The 17,751-nt window shown below is 41.0% G+C and overlaps 1 protein-coding gene and 1 long non-coding RNA gene across 5 annotated transcripts in view; one reads left to right on the forward strand and one right to left on the reverse strand.

The window, feature by feature from the left end:
- The window catches only part of LOC117803116, a 125,370-nt gene extending 124,620 nt beyond the window's left edge, over window positions 1-750 (reverse strand). The window contains exon 1 of the long non-coding RNA XR_004626784.1: window positions 383-750. This is a non-coding gene — a long non-coding RNA (uncharacterized LOC117803116). The remainder of the gene's footprint in view (window positions 1-382) is intronic.
- Window positions 751-1,613: 863 nt separating this feature from the next.
- On the forward strand, window positions 1,614-11,234 carry SLITRK5 (SLIT and NTRK like family member 5). Of its 4 annotated transcripts, XR_004626783.1 has the most exons (3): window positions 1,614-1,749; window positions 4,862-7,892; window positions 8,892-11,234. XR_004626783.1 is itself a non-coding variant. In XM_034665369.1 (2 exons), the coding sequence occupies exon 2, from the start codon at window positions 4,870-4,872 to the stop codon at window positions 7,738-7,740; it is 2,871 nt and encodes a 956-aa protein (XP_034521260.1). In that variant the 5' UTR covers window positions 2,153-2,282; window positions 4,862-4,869; the 3' UTR covers window positions 7,741-8,582. The 4 variants fall into 4 exon arrangements, 3 of the variants coding, with proteins under 3 accessions (XP_034521260.1, XP_034521259.1, XP_019659676.2); XM_034665369.1 differs by lacking the exons at window positions 1,614-1,749; window positions 8,892-11,234 and adding an exon at window positions 2,153-2,282 and having other exon boundaries at window positions 4,862-8,582; XM_034665368.1 differs by lacking the exons at window positions 1,614-1,749; window positions 8,892-11,234 and adding an exon at window positions 2,200-2,336 and having other exon boundaries at window positions 4,862-8,582.
- The last annotated feature ends 6,517 nt before the right edge of the window (window positions 11,235-17,751 follow it).

The raw sequence follows: 17,751 nt of genomic DNA on the forward strand, positions 1-17,751 counted from the left end.
TGTGGGAAGATATGTTCGTATACATGTCAGAATCTTTATAATCCTATATTTAATCAAGATATTATAACCACAATAGTATACCAAATATTACCAAGGAGACAATATCGATTATGTTTAATGATTCCAAAAAATAAGTAATTCATAATTAATCCTAAAATAAAATAGATAAAAATATTTAAGTGGTAAAACTACCCAGTTATCATAGAACAAGTACATGGGCACTCAGCCTCCATTGGGCCACTTACTATGATCAACTTTTTTTCTATACCTGGGAAGGACTGCAGGTCTAATATTACAAACACTAGAAATATGCCTACGAATGTAAAGACCCCCTCTGGGGAGGGAGGTGCCTGGTTTCATGGAAAGAGACAGGAATACTTACTGTAGAGATGACGCTAGTGGAGTTAAGCAGGTGACTCTTCAAGAAACTCGCTTTCTATCGATACTGCATTTATTTAGGGGTTTCCAGCTTTTTAGTACACACCAAATGTGTTCACAAACATTCTCTCTGAAAGTCGTTCACAGTCCCTTGCATCGCTCAGACATACCTATAAAACGCAATTCTTAAAAAAAAAAAAAATCTTAGCGCCCTTGTTTGCAGCTATGATGAACCACTCCCTCTTCCAGGGTCCTTTAGAGTAAGTACATGAGACAGAAGCAGGGGCTGTATTATTCTAAATGGCAGGAGGAAGGCAGGCGATCAGCACAGGGCTGGAAACGTCTGTCTCTGACCACCAACAAGCTTGGCACTGTCGGGGTTATTTCCACTCCTCCCTTTTTCAATCCAAGGATTGCACAGTCCCACGCTTGTGTTACGCACATGGTCCAAGACTCCTCTGTCTCCCACGAATGTGACATCCAAGGGGTGCTCCGATTGCACCGCCCGAATCCAGGGACGCCTTCGCCCTCGGCTGCCATCTATCGGCCACTGAGAGCCCGTTTCGCCCCGGGCCCATCATGTCTGCTGCGGCTTGGCTCGCACCAGCGGCGCGACAATAAACAAGTGCACTGGACGGGGCCCTGTGCCCGAGCTGGAGCAGATGTCTCAGAGACCCCTGTGATGCTTACCGTGTTGTCACATCTTCAGCGCCCAGGAGGGAAGACGCGATTTTCTCTGAGTATTTTAGAGCCGCCAGGCTGCTGGGACACGCCACAGGCGTAGAACAACGCTGCTCCTGTCCCCCCAGGCCCCCTAAAGGATGTCGGAGATAGAGAGTTCCAAATAATGACGATCGTGCGCCGAATCTGGGAAAGGGATGAGAAAACCCCCTGCGAACACTGGGAGCGATGAAACCGCCAAGAGGATGCGGGAACCGTACAAATACTAATTAGGGGCCGCGGCGGCGGCGGACTCGGCGAGGGGACAGCGGCGGCGGGATCCCAGCGCGGTGGTCGCCGCTGCGCGGGGGGTGGAGGACGGCGCAGGAGCCGCAGCCGCCGCGGGAGTAGCCGAGGGGCCGGTGCCACCTTTGCTCGCCCCCTCACTACCATGTACAGTGTGCGCTGCAAGAAGAAGGCGGGCGATGCATGCACACCCCCGCGTCCCGCTCCCTCTGGCTAGTCCCCGGGCGTGCGCCACTGACCAGGGGGGAATGTGGTGAAGACGGCGAGGAGCAAAGCCGAGGGGGGAGGGGAGGGGCGGCCAGCGCGAACCCAGGCCGAAGGGTGCGTGGAGCCGGAGGCTGCTGGAGGGGGCGGCGGCTGCTGCTGGCGGCTTGGAGAAAGTTGCCCCTTATGCAGATGGCAACTGTAAGTACCCTCCTGGGGAGTGCGGCGAAGGGTGCCTGGGACCCTGAGATCCCGCGGTGGCGCGGGGGGGGAACGAGTGTGCGAGTGAGCATGAGTGTGAGCGGGTGCGATCGCTCGGCGGGGCTGACCGTCACGTTGGAGGGGCCGGCGGTGCCAGGCAGCCTTCACGTCCCCTCCTCGGGTTCTGCGCCTCCCCCCTCAACAGCTCCCTCTCCGCCCCGCCCGGCTCCGGCTCCCGGCCCCTACCGCGAGGCGCCTCTACCACCGGTCCTCCGCCGCCCCCTCCTCCTCCTATCCCTGCCGGCCGCACGCGATCGCCCCCTTCTACCCCCGTACCCCGCTGCCCGCTCCGACTACCGCGGAGAGTGCCGGGGAGAGCCGTTCGGGGAGCCCCGGAACCCGCGGTCGCCACCGCGGCGGCAGCCCCGGGCTGGCGGCGTCCGGGCGCCTCTTTCCTCCAGCCGCCGGACCGCACTGCTCGCCGCCTTCTTGCCCTGCCTGGGCTCGGGAAACCCAGTGCACACCCCAAAGAGGTATTTTTTATAGGGGCGGCTATGATGAGTGGGCCCTGGAGATGTGAGACGGGGGTAAGTCGACCGTTTACTTTGCAAAAGAGGCTCGTGTGTGTGTGTGTGGCAGCGGGGTGGTTTTCTTTCCCTCTTCTCCCTCCCCTCCTTCCTTCCCTTTCTCTTCCTTCGCTTTGGGGCGGAGTGGGGGAAGGGAGCCTAGCGTCCTGGAACTCCGGGTGCTTCTGCCTGGGCGGCTGTGGGAGCAGCTGTGCCCAGAGCAACGGGTCCGGCCTGGGTGCTGGGCTCCAGTCCGCGCAGCCCCACTCTGTTTAATGCGGGATGTGCAGGGCAATGGTCTAGGGTCTAAATTCTTTGGGGCAAACAAATACAGTTCCTCCGCCCCCGCCCTCCCAAAAAACAATCTGAGATGTGATGATCTGAGAATGTGCAACGCACCCGCTAATTTACATCGGGGGTGCGTTTCCCAGTCAGAATGTCAGCCTTCCCCGGCTCATTCAACTTTATTTTCTCAAATTTTCGGGCTCCTTTGATGGCAAGGAGGAGGAGAAAGAGAGTGGGGTGAGAGAAAGCTCTTCGAACCCAGCTAACCAGAACTGAATTAAAGTTGTAAACGCTCCAGTTTAATACCGGCTGGACACAATTTGCAATGGGCTGTCAGAAAGGGTGGGAGGTGAATGGGGGCAGGGAAGCAAAGGGAAGAAGGGGGAGGGGACCCAATCCCCGCTGAATGGATGTGCAGATTTGATCCAGTGGAGAACTGAAATTTCAAGGTAAACGTTTTGCTTTCCATAGGGGGTGTTTTTGCCGCTTTTAAGCCAGGAGGCGTTTGCGGTTGCGTTGGGAGGTCGGAGATACTTGTGAGGTTTATACACTGTGATTCCGATTCGTCTCGACACGTCTGGGTGGCCACACGTGAATGATTCACAGGCACACTTGCACATGTGCGTGCGAATGCAGGGGCTCTTAATAACGCGGGCTGGATTCGGCTAGTGGAGTAAGATATAGGTCTCCAGGCTTGAACCCGTGACTCAGAAACGTCTTGGCTTTAGTTTGGGTTGCGATTCGACATCAGACTTAGGTAGTGGTGAGGCAAAGGCAAGGTTGACCGGAGAAAAGGCATGGGCTCCCAAAGCCCAGCATCTCTATCAAATTCCTATACCCCCACCCCCCACCCCCCGCCGCAACCAACACAACACGCACTCACACACACACACTTTTCCATTTATGTCCTTTCCTTTTTGAGTACCGCTGTCGACCCGAAGTAGGAAGTCGAAGGAAGCCTTTAAGAGGACAAAAAAAATCGAGAAAGAAAAGGGGGGAGGGGTCAGATTGATTCCTTGAGGAGATGAAATTCAGATATTAAAGCACAGACCTATGCCACTTGCTGTTCTCCCTCCCTTCATCCTTTCTATTTTGCCTGTTAATCAGCCCGGGTGCCCCTTCTCTTAAGGGGGGAAGAGGAGGGAGGGGGAGTAAAACACTGACAATTAAATGTAATAAACAACTCCAAAGATGATGGGGATGCGGGTGAGGTGGTAGTTCAGTCCAAATCTTGCTAATTCAGTAGGGTTAGTTTTGCATACCGTGGCAAACAGACGCGGAGCAGGAGGTAAGGGAAGCTTTGGCGCTGGTCCTTGGTTTACTTTTAGCTGATTCCGGGTAAGCGGTAGGAACGTCCTCTTTAAACTCCAGGTTATCAGGAGGTGTTCCGGAATTGCGGATGCCTTCGCTGAGTTCTTTGTAATCATAGTGCAGAACTATTTCTGTGGTTTAAAGATGCGGTTTGGTAGCGTCGCTGACATGATCAATGAGGAGAAGTGGACGCAGGGCGCGCTCAGAGAAGCGCTGCTAAGTGGCACCGTGCATGCAATTAGGACGCTGATATGCTTAAAAGCGTGGTTGTGAAGTCCACCATCAAAGAGAACGCTCTCCTTTTCTCCATACTCAAAGCTCCTGAAGACAATTGGTGATTTAAGAGCTGCTTCTGGGTCCTTTTGATGCATTATCTTACATCTTTTTTGCCTCTGAAAAGTATTCTTTAGGTTCCCACCCTGGCATTTCCAGCGATGGTTTAAAATAGCCCAAGTATTGTGACTTCTTGCTTTTCTGTGAAAATGGGAGACCTTCACGGTGAACTGTTAACTGAGTAGGTTCTGAAAGAAAGGCAGGCGGGTTTGGTATAGGTGAGGTGGGGAACCTTGTAAAATGGTGCTTCTTTTCTCTTAAATTAGAACCGTGAAACTGAACTGACAGCCATTTTATGTATATTTATGGATTGGTTTTGAAAAGGGGGGAGCAAGGTAAAACACTAAAATGGGACTTTAACCTGCCCTTACCTTGTAGAGGGCAGCATGTTCCTGTTGTACTCATTAGGAAATGAAATCAACCTTTAAATCAAAATGAATATCAGATATTAATAAAGTCTGAAGAATGTCGATGTTCCACTGGAGGGGGGGATGTCATTCATATCCCCTCCTTCTGGATTTCAGAGAAACAGTATTAGGGAAGAGAGAGACTTTCTTACTGATCCCTTAAATTTTTGTCATATTCTGTTGTTTCCTTTTTTCCTCTCTCCCTTGCAGGAGGTAAAATGCACACTTGCTGCCCCCCAGTAACTTTGGAACAGGACCTTCACAGAAAAATGCATAGCTGGATGCTGCAGACTCTAGCGTTTGCTCTAACATCTCTCGTCCTTTCGTGTGCAGAAACCATCGATTATTATGGGGAAATCTGTGACAATGCATGTCCTTGTGAGGAAAAGGATGGCATTTTAACTGTGAGCTGTGAAAACCGGGGGATCATCAGCCTCTCTGAAATTAGCCCTCCCCGTTTCCCAATCTACCACCTCTTGTTGTCTGGAAACCTTTTGAACCGCCTTTATCCCAATGAGTTTGTCAATTACACTGGGGCTTCAATTTTGCATCTGGGTAGCAACGTGATCCAGGACATTGAGACTGGGGCTTTCCATGGGCTGAGGGGTTTAAGGAGATTGCATCTGAACAATAATAAACTGGAACTTCTGCGTGATGATACCTTCCTTGGCCTGGAGAGCCTGGAGTACCTACAGGTCGATTACAATTACATCAGTGTCATTGAACCCAATGCTTTTGGGAAACTGCATTTATTGCAGGTGCTTATCCTCAATGACAATCTCTTGTCCAGTTTACCCAACAACCTTTTCCGTTTTGTGCCCTTAACGCACTTGGACCTGAGGGGGAACCGGCTGAAACTTCTGCCCTATGTGGGGCTGTTGCAGCACATGGATAAAGTTGTGGAGTTACAGCTGGAAGAAAACCCCTGGAATTGCTCCTGTGAGCTGATCTCTCTCAAGGATTGGTTGGACAGCATCTCCTACTCGGCCCTGGTGGGGGATGTGGTTTGTGAGACCCCCTTCCGCTTACACGGCAGAGATCTGGACGAGGTGTCCAAGCAGGAACTTTGCCCAAGGAAACTTATTTCAGATTATGAGATGAGGCCACAGACACCTTTGAGCACCACGGGGTATTTACACACTACCCCCGCCTCGGTTAATTCTGTGGCCACTTCTTCCTCTGCTGTTTACAAACCCCCCTTAAAGCCCCCTAAGGGGACCCGCCAACCCAACAAGCCCAGAGTGCGCCCCACCTCTCGGCAGCCCTCCAAGGACTTGGGCTACAGCAACTATGGCCCCAGCATCGCCTACCAGACCAAATCTCCGGTGCCTTTGGAGTGTCCCACCGCGTGCACTTGCAACCTACAAATCTCCGATCTGGGCCTCAACGTCAACTGCCAGGAGCGCAAAATCGAGAGCATCGCAGAGCTGCAGCCCAAGCCCTACAACCCCAAGAAAATGTATCTGACGGAGAATTACATTGCAGTTGTGCGCAGGAGTGACTTCCTGGAGGCCACGGGGCTGGACCTCCTACACCTGGGCAACAACCGCATCTCAATGATCCAGGACCGCGCCTTCGGGGATCTAACCAACCTGAGGCGTCTCTACCTAAATGGCAACAGGATTGAGAGGCTGAGCCCGGAGCTGTTCTATGGCCTGCAAAGCCTGCAGTATCTCTTCCTCCAGTACAACCTCATACGTGAGATTCAGTCTGGGACTTTCGATCCGGTCCCAAACCTCCAGCTGCTATTCCTGAATAACAACCTCCTGCAGACCATGCCCTCAGGCGTCTTCTCAGGCCTGACCCTTCTCAGGCTGAACCTAAGGAGTAACCATTTCACCTCCCTGCCGGTGAGTGGAGTTCTGGACCAGCTGAAGTCACTCATCCAAATCGACCTGCATGACAACCCTTGGGATTGCACCTGCGACGTGGTGGGCATGAAGCTGTGGGTCGAGCAGCTCAAAGTGGGTGTCTTGGTGGACGAGGTCATCTGCAAGGCTCCCAAGAAGTTTGCGGAGACGGATATGCGTTCCATTAAGTCGGAGCTGCTGTGCCCAGACTACTCGGACGTGGTGGTGTCCACGCCCACGCCCTCCTCCATCCAGGTCCCGGCGACGACCAGCGCGGTGACCCCCGCGGTCCGGCTGAACAGCACCGGGGCCCCCGCGGGCTTGGGCGCGGGTGGAGGCGCGTCCTCGGTGCCCTTGTCCGTGTTGATTCTCAGCCTGCTGCTGGTTTTTATCATGTCCGTCTTCGTGGCCGCCGGGCTCTTCGTGCTGGTTATGAAGCGCAGGAAGAAGAATCAGAGCGACCACACCAGCACCAACAATTCCGACGTGAGCTCCTTCAACATGCAGTACAGCGTGTACAGCGGCGGCGGCGGCGCGGGAGGCCACCCGCACGCGCATGTGCATCACCGCGGGCCCGCGCTGCCCAAGGTGAAGACGCCCGCGGGCCACGTGTATGAGTACATCCCCCATCCCCTGGGCCACATGTGCAAAAACCCCATCTACCGCTCCCGAGAGGGCAACTCCGTGGAGGATTACAAAGACCTGCACGAGCTCAAGGTCACCTACAGCGGCAACCACCACCTGCAGCAACAGCCGCCGCCGCCGCCGCCGCAGCCTCAGCAGCAGCCCCCGCCGCAGTTGCAGCTGCAGCCGGGGGAGGAGGAGAGGCGGGAAAGCCACCACTTGCGGAGTCCCGCCTACAGCGTCAGCACCATCGAGCCCCGGGAGGACCTGCTGTCGCCGGTGCAGGACGCCGACCGCTTTTACAGGGGCATTTTAGAACCAGACAAACACTGCTCCACCACCCCCGCCGGCAATAGCCTCCCGGAATATCCCAAATTCCCATGCAGCCCCGCTGCTTACACTTTCTCCCCCAACTATGACCTGAGACGCCCCCATCAGTATTTGCACCCGGGGGCAGGGGACACCAGGCTGCGGGAACCGGTGCTCTACAGCCCCCCCAGTGCTGTCTTTGTAGAACCCAACCGGAACGAGTATCTGGAGTTAAAAGCAAAACTAAACGTTGAGCCGGACTACCTCGAAGTACTGGAAAAACAGACCACATTTAGCCAGTTCTAAAAGCAGAGAAACTCCCTTGGAGCTTTTGCGTTCAAAACAAACAAGCAAGCTGACACACACGATGAACACATTTGATTAATTGTGTTGTTTCAACGTTTAGGGTGAAGTGCCTTGGCACGAGATTCTCAGCTTCGGCGGAAGATACTGAAAGGGTGTGCAATTTCCTTTTAATTTTTACACGTGGGGAAAACATTTGTGTAAACTGGGCACATCACTTTCTCTTCTTGCGTGCGGGGGAGGAGAGGAGAGGGGTTTATGGAGGGCAGTTTGCTGCGCAGGTGACTTGCTAAAGGTCGCAGTTATTTTTGTAGTAGTTGGAAGTGCTAGGATTGGTGGAAGATGGCAGCGCATAGGTTCTACTCTTCCTCTTTTGTTCCCTTTCCCTCCTCTCCCCCTCCCCCTTTAAGCCATGGGTGGGTCTAAATGGCTTTTGTGGAGAGATTAGCACACCCCAACTTTAAATAGAAAGTTTGTTCTCTCTCTCTTTTCCTCCCCTTCCCTTCCTCTCTCTTTCTCTGCCTCTCTCAATCCTCTCTCATTACTTTTCCTTTCTTTTTAAAGGATGTGTTTGTATGCATTCTGGACATTTGAATTAAAAACAAAAGTATTGTGATCTGGAAAAGGATCACCATAGATGTGGACAAATCATTAAAATTACAGAGCTATATGATCCATAATTGATTAGTCAAAATAACTTATTGATGAAATATACAAATATTTTATTGTAGCACCTATTTTTATATACACATTTAGCATTTCTCTTTCCTTCACTATTTAGCCTATGATTTTCACAGAGGTGTCGTACTATATTAGGAGCTGCGTTTCCAAAACTGAAGTGATATCATCAGGAAGGCATTTTAAATCATTAAAAATATGGAGAACTTAATAGGAAAATCGTAAAACCAATGCAACCCACCCAATTAGATCTATACTTTAAAAGCAAACAAACAAAGTGATTGTATCCCAATGTGTAAGAGAAAAAAATTAGGGCAATTAATTGGACCATTCGAGTAAGAATCATGTGTAAGTTTCCGGTTTTATTAGAGAAGATTTAAAAGTATTTTTATTAGTCAACCAAAATGATGTATTGATTTGACTACTATTGTAGCCGAGTTTTGATTGTTTAACCAAACCCAATTGTATTTGTACAGATCCACATGTACTGGCCCCTCAGAAGACCAAATGATGGATTGTACAAATCTCTCCGCAATGTCTTTAACCCTCTGGGCAGCACGCAATGATGATAGCCACAAACAGGATCTCTGTAAGATGGGGCTACTGTTGTTACAGTCTCATATGTATCCCAGCACATGTAATTTTTTAAATAGTTTCTGAATAAACACTTGATAACTATGTCAAATATGAGGGACTGAAGTAATGATTACTTAAGGTGCAATTAAATAGCTATGTGTGATTGACTGAATCTCCATTATTAACAATTAGGACATAGTAGCTAACTTGTATTCTTAATATTAAAAAAATTTCCCTTAATTATCAAATTTGAATATATGTATATATATATGTGTGTGTGTGTGTGTGTGTGTAAAATTCACCTTTGCAAATTCAGGGAATTAATGTTTTTCTAAATGTGGCATTTAATGTGTTTATTAATGAAATTTCAATTGTATACTTTCTTTTCTTACTGAAGTAGTCATCTAATACATGGACCGTGGTAAGTAATATACTGCCTATTCATTTTTCTCCCAAGGTTATGTATTTTGTTATGTCAGTATTATTTATTCAGTCTCTAATTCCTATAGTTTCCTAATTTTCCCATAGTCTTCCTAATTTTAACTCATGTAAAACTACCTTCAACAATTATGATGGATACTTTATCTCAAGTTGATCTATATCCTAAATGTTCAAAAGTTGGTAAGTATAAGCTGTTCATCTATGAGTTAGGCTTGCCAGTAAATTTAGGTTTGTACTTAAGGGTAGGAAATGTTTGAACTAACCTGAAACTTAAAGAGCCATGTGCTTCGTTGCTATTGGTGGATCTTCCTATAATCTCACCAGGAATATGTACAATATCAAGGGCTGTTCATGAACTTTATGTTTAAAGAACACTTTCCATGGCATTCTGCCACAAAGAGGCAGCATTCACCCATGAGTAAATTGACAGTAACTGCTTGAATTCAGATTGAACAGGTAGTAACAGTTTCCCTGAGGAATTGAAAAAAAAAAAAATTAGTAATCCTACACCGGTCAAGTGAAATGAACTATCCCCATTCTGTGCAACATTTTCCCTTCCAAAATTTTCTTACAAAGGGGAAAGTAACAAGCTTAATACTGCCATGATATTATCGTGGAAAGAAACAGAAAAAGTCTCTCTCACTCTTCATCTACCTCTTCCGTATTAGATCCAGGATTAGAAAAGAAAAATAAATAATAGCATTTGACTTCACAATTGAGGTTGTTATTAATTTTTCTTCACAATGGGAGTTATTTTTTCGATGTCAAAATCACTTCCTCAATGTTATATGTAGATGTGAAAATATTGCATGAATTATAAAATATTAACACAAGGTGGAATCTTCCCTGTAACTAAGTTTTATTTCTTAATTGATGCATAAAAAGTAAGAGATAAGAATTACATGAAATTAAAGCTGTAGTTCTGAACAATATAAGTAGCTTCCAAAGAAAGTTTGTTGATGCATTTTTCAAAGATTTACAAAATAATATTATTATTTCAAGCCAGCACTGCTGCAGATAATTTTGTCACATACACTTTCTTTAGATAGCTCATTTGTACTTCTCCTCTTCCTAAGGTGTCCAACCTTTTTTTAATCTCAAAAATAGCAGTTATATGATTTATAAAAAGAGGTTACTTCTAATTTTTAAATTATATTTTTCCCAGTTGTAGTAAGAGGATAAAAGCAAACTCATCCCTGCTTTAATAAACTTGAAAATTTTTAACATGTAGAATTATGAAACTGTGTAGAATTAAAAAATGAATTAACGCATACGATAGAACATAAGTTGTGTGGTTTGAATATTTGATTTTTGGCTTTCCAGGTTGTTCACTGAGGAAACAATTAAATTGGGTATATCAGTGGTATATGATTGGATTAAGGAACCCTGCAAATTCTCTCCATAGAATTTTAGAGAACAGCATGTGATGTTTCAGGCATCAATTAAAGTTTGGATGCAAACTAAGCTTCCTCTTCGTGCTTGTCCCATTTGCTATGTTGCATAATCTCAAACAGATGTAGTTCCAGGTAGGCATTTTGAAATCTTACCTTTGTCTGTATATGCGTATAGCATAAATACTTAAATTATCTCAGCGAAAACAAATATATTCTATGTAAATGTGATAATTGGTATGCTAATATTCAAAATTATTTACAGCTAAACTATTGATTAAAGTTATGTGTTAATCAACTTTAGCATAAATATACTGGGGACACATCTTTCTTTTAGACACGATTATCACCTTTACACATGTGAAGTGTAAGATTTGGGTAAATGTCCTGGATATGCAGTCCCTCACCACTGTCCCCTCAACCTCAATAAGAAAATCAAACTGTGTGCAATAAAAACATCCACACAGAATGTGGAAGAGGTCAGGACTTAAGTACCCAATTTAAGATACCAGTTTCTTGCCCTATGTTATTAATTCCTTTCTTGTTACTAAATTATGTTGTTAGCAAATTATTCAAATTAAATATGTATAGTTTCTTTCCCTATTCTATTTTTTTCCTGACTCTCTTCCTTTTTCCTTACATCGCCTTCCTTCCTTCCTCCCTCCTTCTCCTCTCCCCCTTTCTCTTCATTATTTTTCAGGAGGGCAGGAGAGAGAGGGAGAATAGTTGAGTCCCTGTTTGAAATGCCAAAAACTAGCTACTTTATTTCAAGAGCTCAGTGAATTGTTCCCAGTCACACAACTCCAAATTAATGAAAATAAAACAGACCACAAATATGCTTCCAATCCATTCAGGAATACGCTCTTGTTGCAATTCTCAGGTGGCTCTGAATTAAGATATTTTCAGGGGTGGCAAAATATTTAGTTAACCAATTTTAAGACTAAATTTTATATTGAGAAAGAAGAGCCTAAAAACAAAAAAAGAACCGATTTAAATGCTTAAAGACGGGAGCATTTAATTAATTGATTTTCGAAAGAAAAAAACGTTGTTAAGAGGTAATTAAACTTACCAAATTAACTGTTTAACTTATGGATAATGTTTCTCAAACACCTCGATGTTCTCTACCTTTTTGCTACTACAAATATATGTATTTTTGCCAATACAAAATTGAAGAAGGTGGATGGACATTAGTCATGTGCATAAAAATAATTATCTAACATCTAGATCCAAAGGAAACTTATGTCATTTAATACTGCATTTGACAACTGCTCATTCTATCATTAATTTTATTTTAATTCAACTTAGTGCCTTTCTATAATTATCCATATATATTTCCATCATTTCATGTAGCATGTATATGGCATACAAAAATACTTATCATCAAAGAGAGCACTGCATACTCCATTTTCATCTGGAGTTCTTTATATTCCAAATTTTTTAAGCTATTTCAAATTCTACTTTCGTGGTCTATGCTTTAGACATGTTAGACTGAGAGAAAGAAAATACTTTTATGCAGGATAATGTTTGAGTGTGACAATAGTATAATACTCTTTTCTTCCTCTGTTTATAGCAGACTATTTGGCTTATAAGACACAGGTCATGGTAATTGTACCAATATTATAAAATGAATAACTTTTATACTCATTTTTTAAAAGAACAACATTTAACCTTACCTAAGTTTAAGAGTGAATTAGATTTCTTCTTATAAAAAAATTTCTGAAGATCAAAACATAAATATTTCATAAAAATTGATGTAACACAAATATGAAATAATTTTACTTTCTCCCTTTCTATTTACTGTCAAAATTAAAATGTAATGATGTATTGCATAATGCTAAGTATATCAGATACATTTTTATTAGATATTAGGAAATTCCTTTTATAGAAGATGGGTAATGTTCATAGTGATATGTTGAATGGAAGTCTTCCAAAGAGTTTTTTTTCTTAATTAGGTACCTTCTTCAGAACATGAAAGAATACTCTATATTTCTACTACAAAATGAACACATACATATTTAAAAATTACAAGTGTTTCTAGAAGTGGAAATTATAAAACAGTGTTGTCAAGGATAAATTGTTTTCTTTTTAAAATTTAACCTATGAAGAAACGGAATTGTGGCTTTATGGAATTGAAGGCGTGTTAGTATCATGGTCTACTTTGACAAATTTATTTACAGATCATTAGGTTTTAAAATATTTTAAACATATCATGATATAAATTCAATTCGAATTTAATTTTGATTGTTAAATATAGAATCATGTGTATGCAAGTAGGAAAATTCAGTGACTTTTCAGTGTCCTGGAATATTCATTTTAGATTTTCTTACAAATTTATTTCTACCACCAATAATAGTTTCTAGTGGTGCCAACTAACACATGTTTTAAGAATTTTATTTTATGCTTCCTTAAAAACAAGACTTGATATTGGATATTGAAACCAAATTTGCTATATATTTTCAATTTGTAATTAGATACATGCCTATTTAAGTAAAACGTGAAGGGTGGCAATAAACCCATGTTAGTGGATTAGCAAAATTCTTTGTCAGATACTCCAGTAAATTTTTTGACCAGCATGTTTTATTCATGAGAGGTTCATCTGGCTCATGTAGACTAAAAATTGAAATATTAAATATAAAAATTAATATGTAAAAATGAATAGTTGATCAAGAAAACATTTCACTTGTAATGATATATCTATTAAATTATCTGTACAAAGGTCATGCTTTTTAACATTGCAACAACAGAATATTTTTACTATATTTAAGTCCAAAGTCAAAAGGGTGTTTCACTTCTGAAAATACTAATCATAATCAGGAACATATATCTTTCAATTTTATTTAAACCCTGAGTTTTAATATCGACTTTAAATCTCCACTCTCAGTATAAATATCATACTACATGTTTTTTTTTTCTTTATATTACTGCACTCTGTTCTTGATAAAGTTCCCTTCAAGTATACAAATACCCATAGTATTTTTCCTTTGTGTTTTTCTTTTGTTTCAGGTTTAGGTAAGCAAAGATTAAAACAAACAGTTACGAACTAGCACTGTTAAATTGTAAATTAAATTTCACTTCACTCAAATAGTTTCCTTCAATTTTATAATTATCTTCAAATTTTTAATGCTAGTGAATAGTATATTTACAAAGGTACTTACAAATGTGAACATTTAACTACTCATATGTCAGAGAATGTCTGAACTCATTCACCATACTGCCATCTAAATTCACTTAATCTTCATATTACCTTGTTATAATTAAAGACCCCCAAGTCTTAGATGAAAATTAAGCCTCTCCTTAGAAATTTTAACAAGAAAATAAGTAAAAGATAAGTACTGAGTATTTGGATGCTAATATTAACATATGTCCTGCAAAGCTAGCAAAATTGTACCTACAGAAAACCATTTAGAAAGGGTCTTTGTATAGAACTGCTAATTCCGTATGGTTTACATGATCTTTTGACTGATAAATTAACAATGAACTCTGTCTTCATTTAAGAACATTAATCTGAGAGAAGATATCTTTTGCATTGGATATACACTTGAGCCATCTTGTCACATTATGGCTTTGATCTACCCTTTCCTTTAAAAGTTCAATTTTAAACATATTGAAAATGGTCTCTATTATTATGTTCAATTCCTGCAACTCAAATAATTTACCTCTCAAAAATTTTTGAAAGGAAAAAGTTGTTATATTTCTTCAATTTGCTTACATGAATTTTAAAAGTATCCTCAAACTAATGACATCCCTTCAAAATGTTAAATTAGAAATATGACTGCCTCACATTTTTCCTAATGTAAGAATCAAGCACTATGTACATATGACAATGTGAGTGGGAGGATGTGGATATTAAATTGTCACTATGGACTTGTCACCCATTAGTAATCATCTTTGATGCAAAACATCTAAATATGAGGCGAAATTTTTCTTTGAATGTTGATGTACTTAAAATTATACACATTGAATAACTGGGTAGCACGTATAGTTTACAAAATGACACTTTTGTGTGCTTATAAATACTAAAGCAATGTTCGCCAAGTGGTAATCCACAGGCTAAAACCTGAAAAATCTGTCTTTTATTTGATCAGAAAATTTTATTTCCATTTAAAAAATAAATTTGGATTTGAATGCCTTTAGGCTGGATAAGCACCCTCCCTTTGTCCTAACCTAGCAGCTTCGTATAATATCATATTATCTTCTGGACCATGAGGCCATTTGAGCTTTTAACAATGTTTAAATAAAATTTGTTCCTCTAAAATTACAATTTATGTATTGCAATCGTGGGTTTTCAGGCGATGCTCTCTAGGAGCTCAGTTTATGAACGCTTTATATATATGAGGTAGCGGATTCTATGTAGGTTTATACTATTGAAAAACTAAGTATAGGAAAAAGCTAGAATGAATCATTTCACAATCTGAGGAAAACCGGTTTACTATATACGAATGTTCTATTAGAAATGTAAAGTCTCCAGAGCCAATTTTGCAAACTGTCCTGACTCTGACAGGACACTGGACATTGTAAAGGGAGCTGCAGTAGTAACTTAAGAAGTATGTTATTACAGAGGGAAAGTTATAATCACAGCTCACAACAGAAGCTTTTCCCCAAATGTCTAACTGCTGATGTACTTGAAAACAGTGCAAAAGGTCAATTCAATGAAAATACGTCAAACATCAAATGTTATGAGAATCGCTTCAAGGATGGAAGATACAACTTGGAAAATCCCATCCAATAGATTTAGGAGCAAAAATTTTTAAAAGATGAAGATAGAATTGCCAAGACCACTCTTCCACTATGAGAGAAGAAAATAATGATTAGAGGAAAGATATTCTTCAGTATCGCTCGTGATAACTTGTTTGTAATTTGATGTATATCTACAGGAAGCAAATTGATGTATAGTTAGAAGATGTAAGAGATAATATAATGAGATTCCCCAACTTTCCAAATCTGTTTTTTTAAGACCTTTTTTTTTAAGACTAAACACTGACATACTTTGTAAAGAAATTTCGGATTTCATCTTCTCTGTTGTTTTTCTAACACAACGTGAATTAGCTTTGATATATTAATATACTGTCCTTTGGATTTTTACTGTTGATTTGGTTTAATAATCATGTAATCTTAACTTTTTCCTTTATTGAAAGTTTAATAAGCTGTGCCTGAAATAGCAAAATAATAGATGCACATAATTTATTTTATACCAAATAGTAGCCAGTGGTAACAAGGCAGAAAGATGATTCTAAAATTCCAAAATATGTTCCTTTTTTCCATTACAGATGGTTTGTCCTTTGGCAACTTTCTTTGTGTCTCTGCCTTATTTTCAATTTGTAAAAATTAATATAATGTGCGTGGTTTATGAAGAGCTTAAAAAATTCAGATTTCCATTGTCTTTACTGGGTGTATGTCAACTGTGATTCTTTCTAAAACTAATAACATGATAATTAGTTATCACTGCTATTTATACTATGTATCTATGAGTGGTATGATTATACCTTTCAGATAAAATCATCTTTTTTCCTCTTTCTAATATATTAGTTTGAAATGTATTTTTTAATTTCTCATTAACTGTGTTTATGGTTTTTGTTTTTATAAAATTAAGTGGTCATTTGTAGATACTTCACAGTAAATTTAAATGTAGAACTTCTTTGAAAAGGAAAGAATTTCGTATAGTTTTATTAACTTCATGATATATTCCTACTCTTTGAAATGGTAACATTGAACTTTTGGTACATTTCAAAAAGATATGATCAAAATTTATTTCTCAAAAAAATTGAATGCTGTTTCTAAATTAGGTGATAATTTTTTCTTACTTAGGCTTATTTTGTTTGCATTTAACACATTTTGAAATTATGTGTGAGGTATAGAAAGATGTATCAATAATATGAACCATATGTAATATTTAAGGATCTTTGGCTTTTTTTGCAGTTAATTATAAAAGGTAGAATAAATATGTGATATAGCATTGATCGATTTAATATTCTAAATTTAACAACTGCTCTTCTGCATAATGACTAATAATATAGATAATACTAATTTTCTTTTATCTATTGTGGTATATATAAATTTGGTTTTTAAACCGATAATGAAATTGTTTACATTCTCAATATTTTAATATATATTACAAGTGCTATTTACTAGTCTCAGTGGCAATCTGAGTTCTTCCTCAAATGCTTCAAGGAGTTTTTATACCTTATTATAAACAGAGAGCTCTAATGTTTAGAATTTAAAATGGTGGTAATGACAAATCCACTATAAACAAATTCATTATAAACATAATAATTAAATCCTTACCTTCTCTATTAAGAAGAGAACAGAAACTCAAGTACTTTAAGATAATGTCTTGAAAGATATTGGAAATGTAGCAAGCTGACATTCATACCTAATAAAAAGGTCTTATTAATATCATCTTACAACATTTCTATTGTTCTTTATAAATACTATGTTTTTATTCAGTGCAACAGAGGATTAATTAGTCCAGAATTATTTTGATAACAACTTGTCTCTCTATTTTGCTTACAAAATTCATCTAAACAAAGATGCAGTGGGAAAAATGGATACTTATCACAACAATGCTATCTATCACCAGATCTTAGAACTATAGGTGGCACTCCGTAGGCTCTGCCCTCATGAATTAAGGAATAAGTCTTTATAGATGTCTAAGGACTCATGTGAATTCAGCGAACACTATAAACTTCCTAAATTGCTTATCACAACGCCATTTACCTTGGTATAAACTTCACAGATGACTAAAATATCAATAAGAATATTAGGTGACTGTTTAGTACCTTGGCATTCAACTGGTTATTAGAAAACCATTGGAGAATGCTAGTGAATTTAAATGTATTTATAATAATAAGCTTTGGAAATATTTTCCAAATGACTCCACATTTAGTTCCCCTGTCTAGGAAAGATCTGACAGTTACAGAAAAATAGATCT

The sequence above is a fragment of the Ailuropoda melanoleuca genome, chromosome 7 (assembly GCF_002007445.2).
Source record: "Ailuropoda melanoleuca isolate Jingjing chromosome 7, ASM200744v2, whole genome shotgun sequence".
NCBI classification, from domain to species: domain Eukaryota; kingdom Metazoa; phylum Chordata; class Mammalia; order Carnivora; family Ursidae; genus Ailuropoda; species Ailuropoda melanoleuca.